This window comes from Lepus europaeus, chromosome 17, assembly GCF_033115175.1.
Source record: "Lepus europaeus isolate LE1 chromosome 17, mLepTim1.pri, whole genome shotgun sequence".
NCBI lineage: Eukaryota > Metazoa > Chordata > Mammalia > Lagomorpha > Leporidae > Lepus > Lepus europaeus.
The window spans coordinates 66,485,672-66,512,990 of NC_084843.1; the positions used below are offsets into that span (position 1 = coordinate 66,485,672).

General features: G+C 50.7%; 1 protein-coding gene across 3 annotated transcripts in view; it reads right to left on the bottom strand.

The window, feature by feature from the left end:
- Positions 1–27,319, bottom strand: part of KCNMA1 (potassium calcium-activated channel subfamily M alpha 1) — a 782,784-nt gene that overhangs the window by 526,901 nt on the left and 228,564 nt on the right. For all 3 annotated transcript variants that reach the window (XM_062214106.1, XM_062214104.1, XM_062214105.1), the window contains exon 2: positions 22,127–22,288. In XM_062214106.1, the coding sequence (XP_062070090.1) occupies positions 22,127–22,288 (162 nt within the window). The remainder of the gene's footprint in view (positions 1–22,126; positions 22,289–27,319) is intronic.

Consider the following 27,319-nt stretch of genomic DNA (forward strand, 5'->3'; position numbering starts at 1 on the left):
AGCCTCAGCCCTGGCCCTGCCCCAGCCATTGCAGGCATTTTGTGGGAGTGAACCAGCAATTGGAAGAGCTCTCTCTCCCGCCTTCCTCTCTCTCTCTCTCTCTCTCTCTCTCTCTCTCTCTCTCTCTGTCTCTTGCTTCTCAAATATCTTTCAAAAGTGTGACTCTGAGAGCAAGGTCCCTGAGCAACCTGGTTTCCAGTGCCATCCCTCCTGGAGCCATGCACGTGCTCAGAGCAGGCCAGGGCTCAGCTAACTCAGACAGACCCTGCTGGGATGGCACTCGACGAAGGGTTTCTTGCACACGGACTTTTTTCAACTTCTTACTTTTTCTCCACGAAGCCTAGGAGGAGCCCCCTCATGGAGGGAAAGTCCTCCTGGGGTCATCGGGGTAGGAAGGCTGTGCACCAAGCACCGATCAGCACCTCTGTGAAAAGCTCCCGGTGGGCTGAATCCTCTGCACAGCCGTCAGCGCTGCTCTGTCCTGCCAGTGCTACCGGAGCTGTGCTGTGCAAGGAAGGGAGCATCCGGGGGTTCCCAGGACAGCCACTGCTCCCCACACCACCCCTGGAGAGAGCTCAGCTGTGTTCAGCTCTGCCGCTATGCAGAACACCTGCTAAGTGCTTTCCGGGTATTAACTAATAGCCCTGTGAAGCAGGGGTTCTTGCGACCCCATTTTAAGATGAAGCAGTGGAGGCACAGAACCGCAGCCTGGCTACGATCAGAGAGTCTGGTAGCCCAGACTGTGTTTAACCAGTAACACTGCAGAGTTGTGCTGCCCCCCAAAAACATAAGACAAGCAGCTATGGAGTTTTAACTTCTCTAGAAGACATAGTTTTTGGATACTTAACTGATTTCTTTACAATTATAGACATATTTAAAGATAAACAGCTTTCTAAATGGGAAGTTTTCAAATTGCTTTCACCTGTAGCTCTGTGCCTTCCTCTCTTGCGCATATTCCTCCAGGCTTATGGAGCTGGCTGCCTCCTGATCAGCCATTGCCGCCTCCCTTCTTTGTTCGGGGGACCCTGATTTTGTACAGGGGTGCAGGCAACTCAGCAAAACAGACGCGGCCCCACTGCTAGGCAGACCTCAGCTAGCTAGAGGCAGTCCAGGTGGACTCAATCCTTTCCCAGCAACCAGTTTAGAAACAAGCAGTTGGCCTACTTCTGGTCCCCGTGGTAACAGGAGGTTACCTGTGCTGGGGGCTTCCAGGAGCACGGTCCCGACTCCTGGAGATTTTGCTTTTGCTTTCTTTCAATTGTGGCAAAATACACATAGCATAAAATTTTCTTAAAAATAACTCTTTGTGAGGACAGGCATCCCTCAGTAGCCACAAGGGATTAGTTCCAGGAACCCCAATAGACAGCTACGTCAGGGAAGGCACAAATCCCTTAGACAAAATGGCATAGCATTTGCATTTGACCTACATACATCCTCCCATATATTTTAAAATTATTATTTTATTAATTTGAGAGGGGGAGAGGGGGGGGGGGCTTGTCCCTGCAAGCCCTAGGACTGAGCCAGGCTGAAGCCAGGAGTCAGGGACACAGTCCAAGTCCCCTACACTACACGGGTGGTGGGGACCTAACCACTTGAGCCATCACCCGATGCCTCCCAAAGAAGCTGAAATCCAGAGCAGAGCTGGGACTTGAATCCAAGTACTGCGACATGGAATGTGAATGTCACAAGCTGTGACTTAACCAGTGTGCTGAAAACCTGCTCATCTTCTGGGCACTTTAAGTAATCTGAAGATCAGGTATAGTACCAAACACAGTGTAAATGTCATATAAGTAGTTGTTACACTTTATTATTTGGGAAATAAGAGAAAAAAGTCCGTATGTGTTCAGTACAGATACAATTTTTTGATCCATAGTTGGTTGAGTCCATGGATGAGGAATGTGGCTATCATACATGTAGCTCCATGAATCCAAGGTCATTCCCACTGTTATGCAACCATCACTCCATCCAGGTAGAAGGTATTTTTAAAAAAGTGAAAATGAAATGAATATTAGCACTATGGCTTATTTAACTTAATCCATGTAGAAGATTATCACTTTAAGTCATAATCATGACTAAAAACCATGAATCTGATATTTTACAGGCTTCTCATACTGAATTTCCCACTTCTCAGACTGGCCCTTTCAGATGCTTCACAGCCACCAGGGTTGGAGCGCCCGGGTCTCAGCTGCACAGGCCCCTGCACCCGGAGCCAGCCCCTGGGATCCCAGGAGCGAGCCACACGCCCATGCACTGAGGTCTGCGCAGCACTCTCTGGGGCAGTTCGTGATTCACTGCAGACCCCTAGGTGGCATCTGACTTGAATGGTTCTAGATGGGCGTCGGTAACTCCCCAGAAACAGCTGTCACTGTGCAGACAGCACGAGGTCTGGGGCTTCACGGAGAGCTTCCGCCACCCCTGTGCGGGTCCTTCTCCAAACTAGTGAGCTCAGCGATGGGGCAGAAACGGCACCCACAGAGCCGCAGGGGCCCTCCCCGCTTAAGCCAATAATAAACACACACATATCTATGCAGAACGAGAGAAGCGAGCAGTGCAGGGTTCAGGCAAGCAGTGGTTGCCATGGGAACCAGCCAGCCTCACTCCAGACTCTTGCCTGGCGCTTTGATCAGGCAGTGCTGATGAAACCCAGTGGAGAAGTATTGTCCCTGTCCTTATGGGAACCTTCCAAAGGGGCCCATTAAGGTAAAAGTAGGGGCCGGTGCTGTTAAGCTGCTGGGTTAAGCTGCTGTCTGCAGTACCAGCATCCCATATGGATGCCGGTTCAAGTCCTGGCTTCTCCATTTCTAATCCAGCTCCCTGCCGGTGTGCCTGAAAAAGCAGCAGCAGATGACCCAAGTCCTTGGGCCCCTGCATCCAGGTGGGAGACCTGGAGGAAGCTCCTAGCTCCTGGCCTTGGCCTAGCCCAGCCCTGGCCATTGTGGCCACTTGGGGAGTGAACCAGCAAGTGGAAGATCTCTCTCTCTCTCTCTCTCTCTTTTCACTAACTCTGCCTTTCAAATAAAATATAATAATAAAAAATGAAGATTCAATTTTAAAAAAAAGATAAAAGTAGATGAAAGAAACAATGATTATATACCTATTCCATCCACCATTTGTCCCAGGTACTACTCCCCCCCCCCCCCAAATAAAACCATGCTTGCCAAAAAAAAAAAAAAAAAAAAAGAAGTGGCTGGAGTGCATCAAGGCAAGGCAACAGGGGTGAGATGATGCCAAAAAGGGAAGCAAACCAACCACACCACCTCCCCATCACAGGAAAGCTTCCCCAGGATGAATGGTGGTGGATGGTGGATGCCAGGGTTCACCACCTGCCCAACCTGACTTTGAACTCAGCCCCAGTGGCAAGTCCCTGGTTTCATGTGTCATGTGTCTCTGGGATCTCGCCACGTCATGCTTTCACATCCTCACTCATTCCTTCACTCGCTTTTCACTGGGGAGCACCGTGGTGCAGCAGAGTCTGCCCCACGGAGTCACCAGAACCCAGCCCGGACTCCCAGCTGTGATGCTAGGGGAGGACGACGTTCCCTAACCATTGGGAACTCGGTGCCTTGGTTTTCTACGCTGTTGCGTGGGGATGAGGACAGAATAATGTTTATCACGTGTCTCCTGCACATTCAATAGAGTTAGACACCGATTTCCACTAAATAGCAAGACTGTATCTCATTCGGCTTTGATCACCAACCTATCCAGCAGGGAGCCTGGTACTTCCAGATACTCAATAATATGAGTTGAATAAAAAGATGATAAAGTGCCTTCCAATATATTTCCTCTCTCTCTCTCCTCTCTCTCTCTCTTCCTTTTTTCATTTAAATTTCATTTTCATAGCAATCTGGCTCAGGATTATTTCAGCTCAGTACAAGACAAAGGAGATTATAAAATTAAAATACAGGTTTCCTATTCTCAAGGAACTTGCAGTTCACGATATTTGATTAACAAATTATATATAATACTTGGTCTGTGCCAGCTACTGTTTTAAGCACTTTATAAATATTAGGTCATTTAATATGCATAATAGTCCTACAGGGTAGGTATAATATTGTCCTCTGTCACTGACCCAAGGTCACAGGACTACAAGGTCACATGAAGCCAGGCTGGCTCTCAACCTCTCAGCTGTGCTGCCTTTTAGGTGCTTATGGGTAAGCGAGTAAGCGCACAAGGCAGGTGGATGGCAGAGCACTCTGCCCTGCACCTGAGCGATGCAGACACCAAGCGTACAGAGGAGAGCCGAACGGCAGCCGATGGGAAAGCGGGTGCCTGCAGCTGATGGGCAGCCTGGCCATCCACACAAGGAGCCTGGGCTCCACTGCAAGGGGACACACAGAAGGCCTTCGAGGCATGCGGGAACCTCAGCAAAGCTGCTCTTGGGGAGAATTCATCTGGCAAGAGCATGCAAGAGGAACTGAAGAGGGGAGAGGGCACAAGGGAGCAGAGTGACACAGAAGCTGTGACCGTGAATGACACAGGTGCTCACAGGGCTAAAGCCAGGACAATGGAGAAAGGAGCACAGAGGGGAAACCCACAGGACTTGGCTGCTTCCAAGATGGACAACATCCCTACCAGTTCCCCGCCAAATCATGCCAATCCGAAACAGGCTCCAGGGCACTTCCTGGCCACCCAGGGCGGCACATGGGCACCTTGCAGCGCTGGTTTCCAGGGAAGTAGAAACACAAGGCTCTCTTGGGCAGCCCTCGGACACACAGCTGCACATAGCTAGGTATGGAAGCCAACATGGCAAATCCAATCCTGACAAGGAATCCTGGCCACCTCAAGTATGAAAGACGGCTGGGACATCAGACTGCAGTCCTGTTTGTTAAAGCGCCCTATAAATCACAAGCCCACAGTCTAAACCCAGCCTGGGTCTGCCAGCCAATGGGGCTTTCTCTTCCAATTCCCGTTACGTGGAAAGCAGGGAGCAACATTGAGGAACGGATGAAGAGTGTGAGAGTGAGTTATGGCCCAAGCACACGATGCACCAGACTTCTTCCAAGCTGTACCAATTGCCTGCAATCCTCTATCCAGTCCTGGTTCTGCATGAATTCCCAGAGAAGGTTCCTCGTGACATCACAATGAGATAGATGCCAGGGTGCAGGCACAATAGGTGAACTCGGAACTCCAGCAAATGTGAAGACTTCCTTCCAATTTATTTCCCCTATTTGAAGTCTCGGGATCCCATTTTCATCCTGATGGGGATGAAAAGCTCTTAACCCAACCGCTATGGCTCCCAGGATGAAATGGAGGTCTCTGCCTCTGGCTCTGCCCCCACCCCGCAGAGTGTTCCATCCAAGGGTAGAGACGGCTTTTGGTCAGAGACAAAATGTATTTGTCTATCTTTGTAAGCACAGCCATTAAGCTCCGAGCATGAACAGCCGAACAGAGAGAAAACAGGAAGAAATAGGAGGTGAGGCAGTGATGTGAGGAAATGATGACACATCAACCCCCACTGAAGCTTTGTAAGGTGCCGGGGGAGGGTGGCGTCTCCAGAGAGAGAGGACGGGGCTCCAAGAGTGGGCTGGGAGTACTCTGCAGTGGGAGGGCTGTGATCGGCTCGAAAACCTCAGGAGCAGACATAACAAGTGGAAAACTTGTGCTTCCATTTCTGTTTATCTGTAGAATCTCTGTGGCTCAGAAATCCGCCCCCTCTGCCTCTCCAGACACTAAGGAAAGTCTCCAGATGGAAGAGTTTGGAGGCAGCCTGCAATACGAAAAAGAAGCGAAGAGGAAAAGACAGCTCGCACAGGCAGCTGACGGCTCTGCTGTCCGCCATCCGAGGGAGCTGGGGTATCAGACGCTAGCCCATACACCACCTGGGAGGGACTGCATGACCCTGCCAAGCCGCACGTTAACCACAGCACAATAAGCTTCAGGGAACAGAGAGCTAAGGCATAAATCAAACTGAGACTGGCACCCTCGAAGCCTTCACTCGTGGCAGACATCACTAATCAATCGCAGCCATCTTTATGACAGAGCTTCATCAGGCTCCTTGTTGCTGAGCCTTGAAACTTTAGCAGGAAAAGCTGAAGCCACTGCTCCCCGATCAGAGGGCACCCAGGAGAGGAAACTCTTGTCCCTGGACTAGGTCTCCCTTAGGTCCAAAACACACTGGGATGAGACAGCACTGTACCTCACATGTCATCTCATGGCAGACCTGGTCAACTGAGTCCTACCTGTTTCCCTTTGGCCCCTTTCCCGGTCTGAGCAGCCCACGCCATGAAAGAAAAACTGGCATGAGAGCTCCTCCCTGGCTCACTGTCTGAAGCTCTGACAGTGACTGTGTGCATTTTCCAAGGCTCTCTCCCCTGTTCCAGAAAAGCACCCCTCTCCGGCTAACGCCCCCTGCACCCTCTAAAGGATTCCATCGAGGGGCAGTTTCCCAGTTCTCTGAGATCATGGTATAGGAGGTAGCCTGGGGAGGCGCAAAGACATTTCATTCTTACCCTCAGAGTTTTAGAAAATTATTGAAGAGCCCAGAATTAGAAATGCAGACTTCTCCCAGATTCCTGAGAACAAACAGCTCTCTTGTAAATGGATTAATGTGTCTGTTTAATGTACACAAAATTATCTTCCAGGAAAGCAGAATTCTTTTTCTGTCATTCTGCATCGCTAAAATATACCACCTATGGCAAAAGGATTGAGATTCAAAGTCTGATAAAAATCCACAGCAGAAATAATCAGCACCAGAGGCTGTTGCTGAATGAAAGGTAAATGAAAGAGGAGCTGGGGACTCCGTTCTCTGTCCAGACCCCTCCCTCTCAGCCCCCCGGAGGAAGAACTGTATCTCTCAGACCTGCAAGGGTGTCCTGCCCAATTGCCTCCATAGGGTTTGCTCCCCCAACAGGCAACTCCCTCTGGACCAGGTTGCTATGGAAACCAGCATCCTCCACAAACTCTCCAGGGAAAACACCCAGCTAAAGCCGCTGTTTGCAAACTGGGCACAAGCTGGAGGAGCAGTGCGGGTCTGTAACTCAGCATCCAGGGAAGTGCTGAGCCCTTCCTCCCAAGGATAGGGACCATCTTTGCTTAAATCATGTTAATGAAACTGGGAACATCTGAAATAGCCCACGGAGGATCTGTTGCAGCCATTTTCAAAGTTCGTCTCAGAAGTGAATCTCAAAGGAAGCCTCATTCTGGAAGTTCCTGCAATGTCAGATCCACTGGGCGGGCACCGCGTGCAGCATCGATGGTGTTCGCTGTCAATATGGAGGTCACCTGGCAGCTCCCACCAGCCCCAAGTCCACCAACTTGCTCCAGAGGTTACAAACGACTTGCAGGGTTGGCACGGTGCAGTGGGTTAAGCCATTACCTGTGACACCATCACCCCCATCTGAGTAATGAGTCCCGGCTGCTCCACTTCCAAACCAGCCCAAAGGTGAGGTGGAAAGGCAGCAGAAGATGGTCAGAGTGCTGGGGCCCTGCCACCCACATAAGAGACCCAGATGGAGTTCCAGGCCCCTGACTTCAGTCCGGTCCAACCAGGACTGTTATGTCTATTTGGGGAATGAACCAGCAGATGGAAGATTCTTCTTCCCCCTCCGCCCCAACTCTGCCTTTCAAATGAATAAATAATGCTTTTTAAAAATGATGTTTGCTATTTTTTCCACCATCCTCAGCATCCCTGGATGCCTCCACTGGTCATTGATTTAAATAACTGCCTTGTATGAAATGTTCACAGGCAGGGACAGAGCTGCTTCTGCCTCCAGAAGCAGGGCAGGTTCTCAGGAGCGCCATGACCTGCTCCAGCCATGTCCATCAAAGCAAGGCAACCAGCAAAGAACAGAGGCACATCCTGCTCAGGGGCTTCTCACACAGGGGCTGCTCAGTGGGAAAAGGGGCTCTTGGACTCCACTGGGGGCTGGGTGCCACCCTTAACACCAAGTCACAACACAATCCCCTCTGGGGGTTCCCACTCTTTGAGGATGGTTCAAGAAGGGAACTCCAAGGTTGAACTTGTGGCCAAGAAGCCAACGCTGGGGCTGGCACTTTGGCGTAGTAGGTCATGCTTCCTCCTACAGCAACAGCAACCCATATGGGCGCTGGTTCGAGTCCCGGCTGCTCCACTTCCAATCCAGCTTTCTGCATGAGGCCTGGGAAAGTGATGGAAGAAGGCCCAAATGCTCGGGCCCCTGTGTCCACATAGGAGACCCAAATGGAGTTCCCAGCTTCTGGCTTCCACCTGACCCAGCCCTGGCTATTGTGGCCAACTAGAGAGTAAACCAGTGTATGGAAGACCTCTCTCTGCATCTCTCCCTCTGTAACTCTGTTTCTCAAATAAACAAAGAAGAAGAAGAAGGAGAAAGGAGAAGGAAGAAGCAGCCAACTCCCCCAGGGAGGAACTGGCCTTTGGGGTCTGGCCTTTTCCTCCCAAGGCATCTGTCCTCCCTGCCGGCTCCACCACCACAGGAGCCTCCGGATGCTCTGTCAAGGGCTTCCCTTCCCCTCTGCACATCATGCTCCACATGGAAAGGAGGCAGCAAAGAAATGAATCAGAGGCGATGAGTCAGTGGCCAGGCCTGTATCTCACAGGGCCGTGCAAGCTGCAGGAAGACTTTTAGATATTATGATAAATGGGACATAGTGCTCACAGAGGGCTGTGGAAGGGCAGCTCTTGATTTATCCCACTGCTTTCCAGTTGCAATGACAGCTAAAAAAAAAATATGATTGTTCCTTCTGCTTTTGCAGCTCCTCCTGTGCCTAGCACTGTGCTAAGGGCACGAAGGGCTGGACCTAAACCCTGCAGCCTTTGCTGACAGGTAAAATGAATAAGAAAACATAGACCTGTAGATATGCTGTGGGTGGCAAGACAGCCAACTACTAACAAGCCACAGCTACCTTCTTGTTCTACGCACAGGGATGCCAACCCGTTAGAGGCAATGGACTTGCCCAGGGTCACCCAGACAGGTCACCACAGAGCTAGGATTAGAACCAGGCTCTCTGCCGACCACAGCTGCCCAGATGGAAGTAAATGATTCTTATCCCCACTCTGCCCCTGTCCCTAAGGCCCAGACAGACACACAGCCTGAACCTGGAGGAATAAAATCCTCTCACTAAGTTGGCCATGCACCCAAGCTGCCCATCTCAGAGGGAGATGGCTCACCCTTGGGTGGGTGAGGACAGCCTTTCTGGGAGCCTCACAGCTGCCTGTGGGGTTAACCAGCCCCTGCAAACAGCTGCTTTCCTTTGCAAGAAGTTAGGTTGCAGCCCTGGGGCCCAAGCCCAGGCACCCAGTTCTGAGAGTGGCCAGCTGCTGTAATAAGTCCCCGACTGACCCTCCGACCCACGTGGTCTCAACCAGGCCCTTGCTATAGAAACAAGGTGAGTGGTCGGGACACCTCCCCGGTGGGCTCCCCAACCCCACCACCTTCATGGGCAAGGCAGGACTCAGGCTAGCCAACCCAGCAGGCTAGGGTGGGAGTCAGGGAGCCAGAAGCCTCTGCCCCTAGAAATGGGACCTTTTTGTGATGCAGCCTGGGTGCCAGCGTATTTTTAGTGTAAACAAGATGGGATTGAAGGGAGGGCGCTAGGAAAAGGGCCCCCTGCTTGCCTTAGGACAACAGTTTCCCCAGCAGCCACAAAGGGGGAAGGGAGGGGACTCCATAGGAAATTGAGAGCCAGGCATTGGAGCACAGCAGGTTAAGCTGCTGGTTGCAACACCTGCATCCCATAGCTGAGTGCTGGTTCGAGTCCTGGTTGCACCACTTCTGATCCAGCTCCCTGAGAAAGAAGCAGATGATGGGCCAGTACCGCGGCTCACTAGGCTAATCCTCCGCCTGTGGCACTGGCACCCCGGGTTCTAGTCCCAGTTGGGGTACCGAATTCTGTCCCGGTTACTCCTCCTCCAGTCCAGCTCTCTGCTATGGCCCGGGAAGACAGTGGAGGATGGCCCAAGTGCTTGGGCCCTGCACCCACATGGGAGATCAGGAGGAAGCATCTGGCCCCTGGCTTCAGATTGGTGCAGCACGCTGGCCGTAGTGGCCATTTGGGGGGTGAACCAACGGAAAAGGAAGACCTTTCTCTCTGTCTCTCTCTCTCTTTCACTTTCCAACTCTGCCAAAAAAAAAAAAAAAGCAGATGTTGGCTCAAGTACTTCAGACCCCAGCACCCATGTAAGAGAACCATATGGAGTTCCTGGCTCCTGGCTTCAGCCTGACCCAGCCCCGGTTGTTGTAGCCATTTGGCAAGTGAACCAGCAGATGTTTGCACCCTACCTTTTAAATTAATATAACAAATATTCTTTTAAAAGATTTTATTTATTTATTTGAAAGTCAGAGTTACACAGAGAGAGAAGGAGAGGCAGAGAGAGAGAGAGATCTTCCATCCGCTGGTTCACTCCCCAGTTGGCTGCAACGGCTGAAGCTGCAACGATCCAAAGCCAGGAGCCAGGAGCTTCCTCCGGGTCTCCCACACAGGTACAGAGGCCCAAGGACTTGGGCCATCTTCTGCTGCTTTCCCAGGTCACAGCAGAGAGCTGGATTGGAAGTGGAGCAGCTGAGACTTGAACCGGCTTCCATATGGGATGCCAGCACTGCAGGCGGTAGCTTTACTCACTAAGCCACAGTGCCAGCCAATATAATAAATCTTAAAAAGGAAAAAAAAAAAAAAAGAAATCAGAACTGAGAAAAATCCAGGCTCTTTGCTGAAACTGTCCGAGGACCCTTCTAGAAAGGTGACAGTTTCTCAACACTTGGGGTCCGTCTGCTGGATCCTGCAGCCACTCACTTTCTGGAGTAGCCCTCTGTGATCAGCCAGGCAAGCCCAGAGGCGTGCTTGCCCAGGGGGGAGACACCCAGCTTACAGGGGCAGCTCTATGCCCCGCAGGCAGGTGCACTGGGGTCCTAGCTTGCCCTGCTTCCATCCATCACCGTGTCTTCCATGTCAACCCAAGGCCAATTTTGTGAACTAAAATTAACTAGATGAGTAAAAAGATAGCCTGGGCGCTTAAGAGCCTGGTGTGCACTTAATTGCATTTTCAAGTGCCCTAATTCCTTAAGAAAGAGAAGCAACTGTCATGTCCCAGTTCCCTCCCTCCAGAAGCAGGAGAGAACATTTATTACCATACAGTTCTTAGGGCAAATGGTAGTTTTCTATTGTTGCTGTACCCTTGAAGCAGCTGTTCTTCTGGGGGTGGGGGAAGCCTCCTTCTGGACCCAGTCCCTAAAAACAGGGCTTCGAGTGCACCAAATCAGAATGTTCGGGACCCACAGGCACGAGTCAGTCTGCCTCCTCCTAAACATAGCCTCTGTGGCTAAACTGGGAAGCACCAGCATGCGTGTGGTCCCGTGTGACTTCGCACGCACGTGCTCCCACCACAACAAAGGCTGGCGACTGTCATCATCCCCATCTCTATTTTTGAGTCTTCTTGCTAAACAAGCTTCCTCGCAGCTAAAACGAATGCTCCAAGGAGTGTCTCAGGCCACCAGGATAGTTTTCTAACCAACAGAGTACTGTCAGGCCACCAAACAGGCTCTGAAGTCCTTCTTGGGGGAGGGAGGGGGGTGCTGGGTATGAAAATTCCCAAGGTGGTGGCCTCCAAATGCAGAAATCCCACTCCCCACAGAGCCTCCAGGGGGCTCCAGCTTTCCTGGAGCAGGGAGAGACGGAGAGAAGGTAGCTTGGTTGACCTAACTCTAGGAACATTTGCGCAGGCTCCAGAGATCCAGCACTAAGAATGCACAGGGTGTGAGATCAGATTGGAAGAGTAAACCTCCCTTCCTCCTTCTTCCGAAGACTGGGGATAGGCCGGCGCCGCAGCTCACTAGACTAATCCTCTGCCTAGCGGCGCCGGCACACTGGGTTCTAGTCCCGGTTGGGGTGCCGGATTCTGTCCCGGTTGCCCCTCTTCCAAGCCAGCTCTCTGCTGTGGCCCGGGAGTGCAGTGGAGGATGGCCCAAGTCCTTGGGCCCTGCACCCCGTAGGAGACCAGGAGAAGCACCTGGCTCCTGCCTTCGGATCAGCGCGGTGCGCTGGCCACAGCGCGCCAGCCGCAGCGGCCATTGGAGGGTGAACTAATGGCAAAGGAAGACCTTTCACTCTGTCTCTCTCACTATCCACTCTGCCTGTCAAAAAATAAAAATAAAAAAATTAAATTAAAAAAAAAAAAAGAGGACTGGGGATAGGCCATGGGCTCTGGTTTATCACCAAACTCTACTTCTAAACTGTGCTACCCAAAAGCGTTCTGGCAAATGCAAGTGTGACATCTTTTAACATGTTTGGAGATGTTGCTGGAAGAACCAACACGCTGTCTTGGATAGTGTCTGGTGACTAGTGGGAGTCCCAGGAATGCATGCTTGAAGGGATGGATGGACGGATGGATGGACAGACGGAGAGGTCAGAGGAAATGCCTGTGTGTGGAGTAGATCAGTGTCTTTATCATTGGGTGATGCGGCTGACTTTCTCATGTCATCCCCATGGCTCTGGAGTCACTACACATCAAAATTGATGCTGGGGCCAGCACTGTGGCATAGCAGGTAAAGCCGCCGCCTGCAGTGCTGGCATCCCATATAGGCACCGGTTTGAGTCCCAGCTGCTCCACTTCCGATCCAGCTCTCTGCTCTGGCCTGGGAAAGCAGCAGAAGATGGCCCAAGTCCTTGGGCCCCTGCACCCGCGTGGGAGACCTGGAAGAAGCTCCTAGCTCCTGGCTCCCAGCTTCGGAGCGACGCAGCTCCAGCTGTTGCAGCCACTTGGGGAGTGCACCATCGGATGGAAGACCTCTGTCTCTCTCTCTCTCTCTGCTTCTCCCCTCTCTGACTTTCAAATGAATAAATAAATCTTAAAAAAAGATGCTAAACACCCATATACTGAGGCTAAGGTACCCTGTGAAGCCAGCCTGTCTCTGCCCTGTCAGCCTCAGCCCTCATCCAGGGACCAGATACGGAGACCACAGTGAGTGCACTGACCCTCTTTCCACGAGACTCATCTGTCATCCTGCCAAGGCATTTCCTGTGACACACAGGCCTCTAACGTATAGCTCCAAAGAGAGCCCAACCCGCCCTCCGGCCTCTGGCCAGCTCAGGGAGGCTATATGAAGTGAGAATTTCCTGGCAGACTTGACAATGGTGAGTCAGGCTGGCATGAGCCAGCTGAAGAAAGGACAGAGCCTGGATAAGCCTGAATTTAGCTCATTCACAGAGCAAACATCGTTAACCAGCTGGACCCGACCCAGGGCCCACCTGGGATACACAGAGCCTTTGGCATGGCCAGGCCCAGAGCTGCTGAGCCCTCGAGGAGGTGTCTGGATCTGGGGATATCTGGGGCCTGCTTTATTTCTTCCCCTGGGGAAGGATTTACTCTCTACCCTCAGCCCCTGTGCATCCCCACGGCCTCACACAGACAGTAGTAAAGTCATCTGAAACACTAGGCAGCACCATAGGCACACTTCTCAACGTCTGACTGTGTTGACCCCTTAAATCCTGGCCATGACATTAAGAGGGACTGACCATAGTTACCTCCATTTGCAGATGAGGGAATTGAGCAGGGCCAAGGTAAAAGCCCCAGGGAGTGGTGGAGCTGGCATGCCACAGCCTGGCCACAGAGGCTGGCTTCTCACAGCCCAGCTGCACCACGCCCAGAAGCCTGGCTCGTTCACAGGGTGACAGCCACTCCCGCCCAAGGGCTGTATCCTCTAGGGAAAGGAAAAGCAGGGGCAGGAGCTTGGGTGCGTGCTAGGGGTTCCATCTCTCCTCTGTGCTGGTTCCGGTGAAGAAGTGAGATGGAGACGGAGAGGGAAGAGTTCCAGTGCCAGGCTGGCAAAGGGGCAGGAGCTCTGCCTCCCAGACTCAGCCGGGAAAACAGAGGCGAGGTGGACCTGCGAAGGTTGGCAACCTGGCCTGCCCACCGCACTGATCCTGCCCGAGCTCCGTTTCATTGACAAGGCACTCAGGGACTTCGTGCTACGCTGGGGAACATCAATAGATGGGTGTGAACTGGACAGAGGGAGAAATAGATACAGGTGGATGGACAGATAGAGGAGATGAGGGGACAAAGCAGCACCCCTCCCCCCAACACCCCAAGAGGGCCAACAGCAGTGTAGAGACTTGTCACCAGTGCCCAGAGGCCATGGGAGCTGGAGATGAATGGCCAGCACCGAGCGGGCTGTTCCCAGACCAGGTTCTTCTTCTGCCCACAGCTACCCGAGGATTGATTTCTGAAACTCGCCTTCATTTTCACAGCAGCCCTGGGGAGGTCAGAGGAGCCAACACACCAGCTAGTAAAATTAACAGCTGCTCTTTGCAAAATGCACCGGAGAGCCAGGCACACGGAGCGTGCAGCCTGCAGAGCAGCAGCCAGGGTGGACTCGGATTAGGGATCCCCCACCTGCTAAGCACCAGACCCTGAGCTTCCCAGGGGAGCCTGGGTTGCAGAGGCTGCATGTGGGTACCCGGGGAGACCCAGGCAATGACCCTGTCACAGAATTCTTAGACCTCGGGAAGTGGAATTCCACATGCTAAGCCCAGTTGGAAACCTGCTGGGGAACTTGGAGGCCCACTGGTTGTGGCCTCTGCCTTGCCGTCTCTACCACACTATTTGTTGAGCTTATAGACGTAAACGTAGGTGCATCCCTAGGAAACGGAGAGAGGTATCACAGCTTATCCATTACCTTGTGCCACCTGTAACTTGTGGATCAAATGCCATCAGTCACTTGGAAATACTGTCATAGAGAAGGTAAAAAAAACTTTTTTTTAAAACCTAGGGACAGACTGTAATTATTTTAGGCTGGTGGGTGTTTTGGATCCTGCAGATACTACTCAACTCTGTCATTGTAGCGTGGTACAAAACAGCTATAGACAACGTGTAAATGAGTGAGCAAGGCTGTATTCCAATAAAACTTGGTTTATGGACACTTAAATTTAAATTTCATATGACTTTCAGATGTCACAAAATAGTCTTTTTATTTTTACTCTTTGAAAAAATGTGAAAACCAGCCTTGGTTCACACACACCACACAAAAGAGGAAGTGAGGCAGACTGGCCCATGATGCCCGGGAGAAAGGACGCCTACTGGTGATTCCCAGGGAAGCTGCCAGGCGAAAGGGAGACCTCTGCTTTGTAGTGAGGGCACTTCCACCCCTTGACACACTGACAGCCTCAAGAGGGGAATGATAAATGAAGTCCGTGTACATTCCCAAGGAAGGAATCTTATCCTGGAACATCTCCTGGACCTAATTCTGGGGAACCTAATGAAAGCAGCGAGGATGAACTCTGACCCATTGCCAGCAACAGCAGCACCAAATGAGAACCTGCTTCTCTTGGGACATCTCCAGTGGCAGGCAGCTCACGACCCGTCATGGGGGCCTGTTCAATTCAGTCACTCCTCCAACTCGTGTTTTTCCACCTGAGTTAACAAATAGCAAATCTAGTCTTTTTCTCAAACAGGGTGCACCTTCTTGGGCTTTTTGACTGATAACCAAGATCTGCATCTAGGTATAGGATACAACATAGAGCCATTATGAAATCTTGGAGGGAAACTATAACACATGGTTCCTTCCAATAGAAACCTTTCTTGGGGGTATTAAATCAACTCAAATAAAACCTCAACTTACTCCCAACAGAACAGCGAGCAGGAGGCACCTGTTCACTGCGGAGCCATTCTTACTACAGAGAGAGTCCCATGAAATCTCCGGTCTTTCTGCTACATGGGGCATTTGCAGACGATTTGAGAATTCTACGCAGGAAGAGCATCGAAGAGAAAAAGGAGAACACGAGATGGAAATGTGAGCTGTGTCTAAGGGAAGACAAGCACAGGACGCAGATGAGCAATGTCCCCAGCACAACGAGCCACCGAATGGGAGGAACGAACACAACGAGTGTCGCGTATCTGAGCATGCGCGTGCCCACGTGCACCCCCGTCTGGCTCAGCCGGGCGGATTTCACGTGCAGGCAGCACAGCAGTGAATGCACATCCATTTGCCTCTATTAAACCAACCGGGCCCTGTTTACCTGGAAGGCATATTTGATACATAGTTTCTTCTGGGCCCTCAGAGATAAGAGCAAAACGGGCCCGGCTAGGTCCATAAGGCTAATGTCAAATGCCTCACGCGTGACATATTTTTGTCAGATAACGGGAGAGGCTGGTGTTTTCTTTCTCCATACGCTGATAAACCATCCCCTAGACATTAAAGCAAGCAGCAAATATTTTCAGTTCATAGAACTGGAGGTGGATGTTTCCTGGAGCAATATTCAAATGCAGCCGCACAAGATCACAGGGAAAGCAAATATAAAGAGTCTAAGGTATTTGTCAAGACCAACCTACGAAGAGAAACACAGAACACGGACTCTCTCAGGGGGTTGAAGTCAAACCCATGCAGTGTAGACACGGCTCACACCTTGAAGTGAATCCATCCTTGGTCCCCAGACAGCTTTCCCAGGGAGTTGGTGTTCTGAGATAAGAGGAGGCCTATTCATAAACCAAGTATTCATGGAGGTGGTGCAGCTGTGTGGAGGCACCTGAGTTGATCTCTGGGTCAACTTTCTAAATGAGTTCCCTAGTACGGTCATCCATGCTGTGTGACCTCACAAAATGCTTCCCTCCTGGTCTCTCTCAATGTCTTTATCTTTAAAGCAAGAGGATGAACTAGGCCAAGAGTCAGAAAACTGTGGCCTGTGTAACAAATCTGGCCTACCCCCTGTTTCTGCAAATAAACTTTTCCTGGAGCATGGTCACACAGTGACTGCTTTCTAGGCACAATGGCAGAGTGGAGTTGTCATGGCAGAGTCCTGGTCTCCAGAGTCTAAAATATTTACCAGAAAAAGGCACCAACTGAACTAGACCCTCTATTGATGTTGGCTATAAAATACAACCGCACTACACCGAAGCCTACTCTGTGTTTCTTGCCCTCTCTGGTGAATAGCACCTTATTCTGAGATTTAATGTGGTTCCCAAAAATGTATGGAGCACACAGCTGCATACATGTAAATTTCAATTGGGAGAATAAGGAGATCAGGGCAAAGGGGGAACAAGAGAAGAGACACAGAGAGGAATCCGGGGGTGTGGCCATGTAAAACACACACAGAGGTGCTCTGTGTTTTCCGTGGGCCATCATCTTGGCTCAGAGCAGCCACCAGAGAGACAGACACGACCCCTCTCCCAATCCCCCGCATTCACTGGATGCTCCCCAGGAGGACCACAACCACCTCTGATGCAAAGAGCTATCCCATGAGCGCGTGCCTAGAGCAGCTAACCTGAGGTGTCCTGAACAAGGTCTTCAATAGCAGCCACTCAGCTGGGGAGAAGCTGGTGACGTCCCACGCTGCACTGAAATGTCCCTCAGGTTGGCCAACAACATTTCCCAAAGGGGAATCCATCGTCAATTTCTCCCGCGTGTTCCATAGGTCCTAAATGGCCATGCACTGCATTGTCACCACCCTTCGTTATCTGTAGTGGATTGGTGCCAGGAACCCCCAGAGATATACCAAATTCATGGATGCTCAAGCTCCTTGTATGAAATGGCATCTCATTTGCATAGAACCCACAGCACATCCCCCTGCACACTGCAAGTCATCTCCAGCTTCCTTATAACACCTAATACAATGCAGATGCCGTGTAAATAGTTGTTACATTGTATTGTGTAGGGAGTGATGACAAGAAAAAAGTCTAAATGGTCAATATGGAGGAGATTTTTTTCAAGTATTTTTGATCTGCAGTTGATTGAATGCATGTGGAACCCATCAATATGAAGAGGTAACTATATTTTTATAATTACATAATATTTTTCAATTAAATAAAAAACATAAAGGCAGACCAGGCGTTATGACACAGCAGGTTAAGCTGCAGCTTGGGACGTCCATATCCCATACTGGAGCACCTGGGATGGAGTCCTCCCTCTGCCTTCAGAGCCTGCTCCCTGCTAATGGGCTTAGGAGACAGAGGCTGATGGCTCAAGTACTTGGGTCCCTGCCACCTCGCAGGAGACTGGATGCAGTCCCACACTCCCAGCTTCAGCCTGGTCTAGCCCCAGATGTTGTGGGCATTTGGAGAGTGAAGCAGCAGATCTCAAGACGGATAGCCCTCTGTCTGTATCTCGTCTGTCTCCCACTGCCCCCCATCACTCTGCCTTTCAAATAAATAAATAAATCTTTTAAAAAAAAGGGTAAAGGCAACAGTAACCCTTGACAGCCTGGTGTGTACTTTAACATAGAATCCTTCAGCCAGGAGCTCTAAACATGAGGGCCAGGCAAGAGACAAGGCAAAAACAGACTATTCTGAGACCAGAAGTCCAGGGGTTAAGGAATTTTTTTTTATCAGTCTGGAGCTGAATCTCTACGCATTGGATACAGAAAGTACTTGTGGATGGTAATTGTCACTTGTCATTTTCTAAACTGTGCTTTATAAGTCTATATCCAGCATATCAATATACATACTTCACAGCCTGTCTCTCTATTGCTCATGGCTTTATGCCCAGTTCCTGAAACACAGGCAGGGACAGGTAAGAAAAGCACCTGCTGAATTAATGAATGAATGAATGTGAGACCCAACAGGCATGCTGAGGGTGTCTTGGCAAATCCGCTCCCAGCTGGATCTCACCCACATATCTCAGCTTCGAGAAGTTCGCCTGTGACAATGAGAAAGTGAGAAAGGGGCCAGATGTGGAGCCTGAGCTCCCACGCATGCGTCAAGGGAAACAAAAAACTGAAAGGCAAACTTTGAGCAGCTGGTGTCTGGTCTTGCTGGGGCCCCACTGTTGCAGGAATCAACATTTGGACAGCTCCCGGCAAACACAGCTTTGGGTTCTGGTTGGGCAGAGTTACCTTCCTTCGCAAGCTGCAACTTCTAAATGAAATCTGGTCTTTATTCAGAGCGAGGCCCTGCCTTCTCCTGAGGAAGAGGCCTGTGCCCTGTGCCCAGGTCCCATCTGAATTCAGAGATGCCTGCTCCCTGTACAGCAGGTTCCACTCCACCCTGAGCAGCCCAGATGCAGCTTTCTCCACGGGGACCTTCAGAGAGCAGCTGGCACCTTGGGCAGCCCAGGCACGGCGGCACAAGCCAACTGTGCTTCTACATGCAAATGTCCAGAGAATCAGGCCAGGCAGCTCCAGGACCTAGCTGGCTTGGAGATGGTCATGTCAAAATATCACAGCCAAAGTGACAGGCAGCAGAGGCTTGGCAAAGAACAGGCATTGTCTTCAGCTGGGAGGTAATGACACAAAAAGCACCAGGCTGTCAGTCTGGAGGCTCGTGCGGATGAGCCTGGCTCTGATTCCTAGAGTTATCAATGTTGGCAAGTCCGGGTCCTTCCTGTCCCTTCATTTTCTCTATTGTAAAACAGAGACAAATTCAGACAGACCTGCTTGCCTCTTCGTGATGAACCTCGTAACACGGTAGCCATACAGGAGACTGGGATTGAATGCCACATGGTCCTTTCTCCCCAGTCTGACTGTAGCACGCTTACCAGTGGCACAGGCCCAGTATGGGGCCCAGCTCTGCAGAAGCCCTTGGCAACACAGCCGCTGGGTGCACCTGGCCCACAATGTCTGATCCACACTCACCCATCAGTCTTCACTTCTTGGTGTCAGTTCAGGCCTTGCCTCACCAGGACCACAGCAGTGAGCCCCTCTTGTGCTATCCACTGGGACAACTCACATGTCCCAGAACAGGCAAGTTCCTTGCCCAACGCATTGGGCAGCCACTGGTCCGCCAGCATTTACTGCCTAATGACCAACCATGATGCCCTTCTCTGGAAAGCTCTTTGTCCTAAAAGCTCAGCCCGCATTCTTTAGCTTGGCTTTAGAGAGCCTGCAAGCTGTCCCCAGCCCACCTTCACAGCCTCCCTGGGTCTCTATGCCTTTGTTTTGCAGCCCTGGGTCTCAATGGCTGGCCCTCCACTCCGACAGGGGCTCCTTCTCTGCTCCCGTGGCTCACTGGCTCAGGAAGGATCTCTTCTCCTCTGACTTTCAGGATCCTAACTCCCAGTTCAAAGTGCAACTTGGAAAAGCGATATGACTTATTCAATGCTCTTCACAGCTTCCGGCCTGCTGGGCAGACCTTTCATTGTCTCCAAGCTCAGGAATGCTGTCGTTTTTGATATCTGAGCACATGCTCAGACCATCTCAAAATGCAAGTTTCGGTTCAGAGCCTTCCTCCCCCTGAAGCACTGTGAAGACGTCTGTGACCCCCTCTCCTTCCTCCTCCCCCTCCCCACACACCCATACACAAAGACACCCATGTAGTTCATGGCATTTACCCTCCAGATATTCCTTAAATAACCTGTAAATGTGGGATAGCAGAATCGGTATCATTCCTGGTTTTCCACAGCCCAGAGGTGGTGCCCAGTAACTCCTAGCTGGTGCAGAGGAAGGTAATTAGGACTGTCTACGTGGGCCACGTGGGAGGAGTGAGTGTCACACTCACCGTCACCACCACATACACAGAACACAGGGCTTCCGCTGAGCTCCAGGTGGACGCCAGACCCAGAATGCCACCTCTGCAAGTTTCCAATGCAGAGCCCACTCCCCCATGAGGGCCCTTCCAAAAATTCATGGAAAACACACGTAACCTTTGAATTCCACTTTCCACGAGCTTTTGGAAGGACCCTCACACAGCGTGAAAGAGAAGCGGAGACATCAGTGGACGGTCAGCAGGCAGGACACACAGCAGGGGCCACAGAGCAGTCAGCAGCAAGTCACCTTCCAGTGCTCGTTAGACACAGTCTCCCGCGGGCCTGAGTTGCCCCCATTCGCTATCTTCTGCATGCAGGAACCGACCTCGCCCGTGTCTCTCTCCTCCTCCAGAATCCCAACTTCCAAGCTCTACGCTTCCTTGCCACTAGCTGACTTCAGCCAGACCTTTCTGGAGACTCAGTGCCACCCCTTGGGGACACTCGCCTGTCCTCCCGGCTCTCTGGCCTGCTCCTTTGACTCCTTGACCATGGCATTCAGTGTCTGTCTTTCCTGCAATCAGTTTGTGAGGAATTTCTCCAAAACACAGCAGAGAGTTCATTCCAAGAGGGACCCTGGTCAGTGAGCTCCTTGCCATCTCTCTCCATCTACAATGACTTCCTCCATGGCTTTGGGCTGAAGTGATGGCATCCATTTTCCACTGTTCTTGCCTGACCTTGGGACCACTCAGCCATCAGGATGTCCCTGTTCACCCTATCTATGGGTCTGATGGCTCTTGACCGAGTATCAGCTGCAGGCCCAGTGAGGGTGGCCCATACAGAACAGTTGCCATCCAGGATCACAGACGAACCCCCTGTATACAGACTCCTTCTCAGAGAAACTGCTGGCCCAGAACAAACTTAAGAAAGCTGATGGGCAGGGCACCACGGGGCAGCAGCCCATCTGGTGGCAGAAGCATGGGCCCAGCCACCGTGACCAATGCGCTCCTGTTTGCTCAGAACTTTCCCAGTCTTTGCACCCTGTCCCAGGTACACCTCAGTCCCGGGCAAATTAGGACAGTTGGTCACTAGAAGCTGGCTTACCCACGTTCCTTGCCAAAGTCCAGGACCCACAAGGCCAGCCAGTGAAGCCAATCTCCATTCAAGCAGATCAGAGAGAAGCAGGACACGCACTCAGAGGCAGGATGGGCCCTGGCTATAGATGGGTTCAGGAAACTTCATCAGAAACCAGGGTACGTGAGCAATGCTCCAAGCTTCACCATCCCATGAATGGGGACCACCACCAAGGGCAGGATCCAGGCCAGAGATTCAGAAACTACCCAAGAGAAGCCCTTTGCCTGGTCCCCAGAATACAGCAGTAATATCCCCAGACAGCCACCATACACACACACACACACACAGAGCTCCCTGGACCCCAGCATTTATTGGGCCTCCATAAGTTTCTGGTAAACGTTTCCTTGATCTCCCTTTTGCACCAAGAGAGTCAAGCAGTGTGTGTGTGTGTCCGTGTGCATGCACACATGTGTGTATACACATGTGTATACCTATACACACAAGTGTATGTTCCTATTTTTGTACACCATCTCAACAGACCCCCTCCGCCGACGACACTGGCCCACTCTCCACCAATCCCTCCACAAACCACTGGCGTAGGAATCCATGGAGAACACCACGACCTGTGGGGCTGTTTATGCCCCTCTCTCAACAGCCACCTGCCCGGAGAACCTCACACGGAGTCCACAGAGCAAGTGCGGCCCAGCGGGCAGTGGGAGGGGCTGAAGACTCACCAGGACTCTGCCAGTGAGCGTCTGGGCGGATATCATCACTCCCGCCCAGTCCTTCACGGAGGTCATCCAGCCGACCTCGGCCGCCACCGCCTCCTCTTTCTCGTCCACCGGCTTGAGGGTGCCGTCCGCCTGACTCGAGCCATTGTTAATCTTCTGGGCCTCCTGGCAACAGAGAGAACGAGAGTTGAGACACGAGGAACAGGTGACTTTACGTAACACACCCATCCCATGCAGAATCAAGACTCAAAGGGGCATCTGGTGGGGCTGGGAATTGACTCAAAGGTCCAAAGGTAGGGAGAAGGGGCAGAGTCTGGATTTGGCCCTATTTTCAGTTCTTTAAAAAGGAATCATGGCCGGCATATGTGGCACAGTGTGTTAAACTGCCTCTCACGATGCTCGATCTCACACGGGAGTGCCAGTTTGAATCTTCCCTGCTCCACTTCCGATCCAGCTCCGTGCTAATGCACCTGGGAGAGCAGTGGAGGATGGCCCAAGTGCTTAGACCCCTACCACTCACACAGGAAAACTGGATGGAGTTCCAGGACTTGACCTGGTCCAGCCCCAACTATAACAGCCTGAGTGACCCAGGAGATGGAAGATTCTCTCTCTCTCTCTCTCTCGCTCTCTCTCTCTCTCTCCCCCTCCCTTTCTCTCTATAATCTGCCTTTCAAATAAATAAATAAATATTTTAAAAATATGAATCTTTTATTTCTTCTGTGACAGTAAGAAGGATGATATTATTCTCTTCTCATTTTAAAGAAAAAAAAAAAAAGCCTCAAAGTTCAGGAGGGAAATCCCCGTCTGGGGTCTCAGAGCTGTTAGGAGAGAGGTGTGGCCTCTGCCTGCCCAGCCTCCGTGCCCCCCTCACAACAGCACCCTCACTGTCCACAAGGAATTTCCATCTCCTCATCTCAGCTCATGCGGTTCAGCAAGCCCCACACGGGCTCCAGCCATCAGTCCATCCTATCCCCCCGGCAAGAGTGACTGGGCCAGGGCTGGTCCCCCGGCCCCTGCCAACCCTGTAAGCCTGGCAGCCCTGCTGGAAAGAGCAACAAAAGTGAACCTTCCCTGAAAATGAAGCTACTTCAGAGGAAAGTAGTAACAGAACACTGGGGGCATCATTCGAACACCTGGCTCCAGCTCGGCCTGAAACCCACACCAGGGCTTTCCAGGTACAGGAAACAATAAATTCCCTTGCATAGCTGAAATTCCCTTAGGGAAACAGGGCGGAGGTCATTAGATAATGAAGCCTGCACATGGGGTCCTAAATTGTGCCACTCTGCACATGGCGTGCCCTTAGCCTGCCATGCTCTTCTCTCTCAGAGGCTCCCTCAAGCCTCGGTCCAATATCATCTTCTGGATACGGTCGCGCCTCTTAAAGTCACAATCCCTTCCTCCCAACAGCGTTTTGCTGCTGCACTTTCTCGGTAGCACTCACCTCTAACACACTATGTAGCTCACCACTTAACTCACTAATGATCTGGGCCCCCCCACTCAGCTACCCCGGTGCCTAACACACACCTGGCACAAAGGGGACTCAGGAACCAGGAACGGATGCTTCAAAGGGAGCCACGACGGCAAATCACAAGATACCCAGCTACCTCTGAATTCTACACAAGCAGCCAAACGTTTGTCCTAAATAGTACTCACCTAGCCTACACTTACTCGCCATTTATGGAACACTTCAATCTCGCTGAACCCTTATCCAAATGCCAAAATGTGATGAGTTTATAATTTAAAACATAGCGACTTAAAGTCTTTTGTCATCCATAGTTATATAGGATTTGCTGCTCATAAAACTAAAGCGTTGTTGGTTCTGTGTTTAGCTGTCCTCCTATAGGTTCCTATGGACTTTTTCCAGCCACTTCTATTGTATTCAGTAATTTGGGATGGCTCTGTAAACAGATGAAGCCAATATGTATTAACAGTACCAACTGAGAGAAAGTATGGTTAACTGAGGTTACTAAAAACAAAAAGCAATTCAAATCAATTGGCAATCTACAAAAAGAGTTAAAGATTTTAAAAGCTATTATTAAAATTGCTATATTGGTCTATTATGCTATGTTATATGTGTGTACATATTGTATGTCCACATGGGGAAATTTTATTAAGAATTTTATTTTAAATGGCTTATAGATAAGATTGTCCATAAATTTAAGCTGCTAAAATCAATCAAGGATACATTTTAATTTGTGTGACCTGAATCTGTGTATCATATGTTTTAAACTTGTTGGTAGAAAGAAACTAAAAACATTTTATATGGTTGTGCTTAAGTTTACTGGTTAAACAAACTACACCATGTTAGATATTTAAGAGGTGTTTTCAAATACATGATTCTTAAAATTTATAGAAGGCATTGGACCTTCTGGTAAATGTTTTCTTAAGTTGTTATCTAATGGTTTAAACGGTTTGCTAAGTATTCATGTAATATTGCTATTGTCAGCAAGCGATCTAGGACTTGCTCCCTCATTTCTCTATTCTAAGCCCAACTTGTTCTTTCATTTCTCTATTCTCTTCAAGGTAGGAAACTAATTCTATTATGAAGGAGTCTGTAGGACGCACAATTTAATCTTCAGACCTTATAAAAGAGATGGCTAACATTTTTCTGTCATAGCATAGCCAAAATAAGAACTTATATAATAATCTCATAGCTAGATTCACTTCGCCATCAGCGAAGTATACAGTAAGTAGAAAAAAACCTCCCTTTCAGACCAAAGGGAAAGAAAGTTTTAAAGTGAGAATATAATTTTCCTCATGGGCATTGTCTACCATAGAAAAACTACTACAGAACATGCCTGTGACTATAGACTTGTAGTTCAGGCCACCGAAGATTAGAGATGGGACTTGGGCACTCCCTTGACTTGCATCCTCTGGTCTGCTTTAACACAAACCAGGAGGAAAAGAAAGCTCGGCATCAGAAGCAATGGGTGGCAGGCCTATTAATGGCTGATCTGTACAGTGATCTGCCCTCAAGGAGACCCAACAGGCCACTGCAGTGGCTTTCAATGTGGTAAGCCTGGGCTTCAGCAGAAGTCAGCTTGTGAAGGGCCCTGGCAGCTCTGCCAAGAGTTGGATCACTGGAAATGGACCTGCCCTGGAGTCGAAGGATGCCCAGGTCAGAGCCACAGATCTTATTGGCTCTAAGCTGAAAAGCCCTTCACTCAGCCCAACTTCCAAAGTGACCACTGCAGCTGAGGGGATGGTCAAGTAGGGTCAGCAACATTGCAGGCAGAACTGTAAATTTCTTGTTAGAGATGCCACCTGCCTTTACCTGGCCAGCTCTCCTCCCAGGCCAGCCAAGTAATGAAAGTCAACAAAGTGCCTTCCCCTAGGAGGTTCACACCTCCCTTAGGATATACCCCATGTGAAGAGATAGATAGGTCTGGGCCTCTGAATTTACAAGGCCTAAAGCCCACCAGATTATTATCAAGCCCCTTCTATCAGGTTCTATTTGCCTCTCAATCAGAAAACTTAATTGTAGCTTAGACAGCACCTTTCTTAGCTCCTCTAATAATGACTCTGTCCTTTGTTCTAGACCCTGTCTAGCGTACTTGGGCCTCATTCCTTTGTAATCATAACCTCTACTCTACCACCAATGGCTCTACTCCCAACCTGTGTGTACTGATGGTCCTCTTCCCCACTTAATGCTGTATAATTGTTCAGACCTGGTTAATGCCACTCTTAGGATCATTGGTTACTATCCTCACCCTGTCTTTTATGACCTTATCTAAATATGATCAGAGTCGGCAAACTTGGAAGGCTTCCATAGCCTTGGCAACTCATGACGACAGCCTAGGATGGTTACTGGCGCCATAAACTAGAATGTCAATTTGTTGGGTCAACAACAGGAGCCACTGTGCACTTGCTCCTCATGTGGGATCTCTGTCCTTAATGTGCTGTACATTGTGATTTAATGCTATAACTAGTACTCAAAGAGTATGTTTCACTTTGTGTTTCTATGTGGGTGCAAACTGTTGAAATCTTTATACTAAATTGATCTTCTGTATATAAAGAGAATTGAAAATGAATCTTGATGTGAATGGAAGGGGAGAGGGAGCGGGAGCGGGGAGGGTTGCGGGTGGGAGGGAAGTTATGGGAGGGGGAAGCCATTGTAATCCATAAGCTATACATTCATTTACATTCATTAAATAAAAGCTAAAAAATAATTAAAAAATAAAAAAAAATGTGATGATTACTGCCGATGAAGATGGTGAAAGAGATGCCAGCCAAATAGGTTTGTCACTTAAAACTCCAGAATTCACTTCCAAAGAAAATCCCCCCTCCCTCCACCCCAGGACCCCTTGTGCCTGTGAGTGGGGGGAGAAAGCCCAGGCAGAGGTGACAGCTCTGTCTTCAGGGAGTGGGGGCAGGGCAGGTGAGGCAAGGAGAGTGTGGGAGGCAGGTGCTCAGAGCACACCGATGAGTCATCCTCCGGGGGACCCGGCCAGGCAGACAGGAAGCTGCTCCTGATGCCCAGATGTCTCTGACTGCCCCTGGCGCAAGGAGCCTGGGAAGAGGTAGCACGTACATGCTGTGTTAAGGCCCTGTGCAGCTGGAACGAAGAGGAGGTCCAGGAGGGGGCAGCCATGAAGTGGGCAGAGTCGGGGCCATCTAGTGTGTGTGGGACCCAGCTCCCCAGCCTCCTGGCACCATCCACAGCGGTCTCTTAGGATTTGTCCTCATCCCGGAGACTCAGCCATGTGAGACTCTCAGCAGGTGGGCGTCCAGGACAAGGCAGAGCCCCTGACCCAGGAGCAGCCACAGTAGCCGGAGGTGTCCACCCCGGAACCCGTAGGTTGGCGACAGCCTTGCCACCCTACAGGCAGTGGCAGGATCAAGCAATGCTCAGGGCTCCTGGTCCTCATGCCATCCCCCCACCCACAGCCCTGCCTCTGATGCTGCAGAGTAGCAGCTCCCAAGTCTGAGCAGACACCAGAGGCACAGGCAGCTGGGCCCACCCCAGAACCCGTGTTTCCACCAAATGCCCAGGTAAGGCCAATGCTGCTAGCCTGGGGACCCCACTTTGGGAACTACGGCTCCTGCCCATCCTGATACAGCACGAGTCTGCCCTTATCTGAAACGGAGCGTGGGTGTTCACCCCTGGCTCTCTCCCAGCCTCTTCATCCATCCAGGGACAGGACTGCCTGCTTCTCTCAGGAATGCACAGTGGAAGGCCGGCGCCGTGGCTCAACA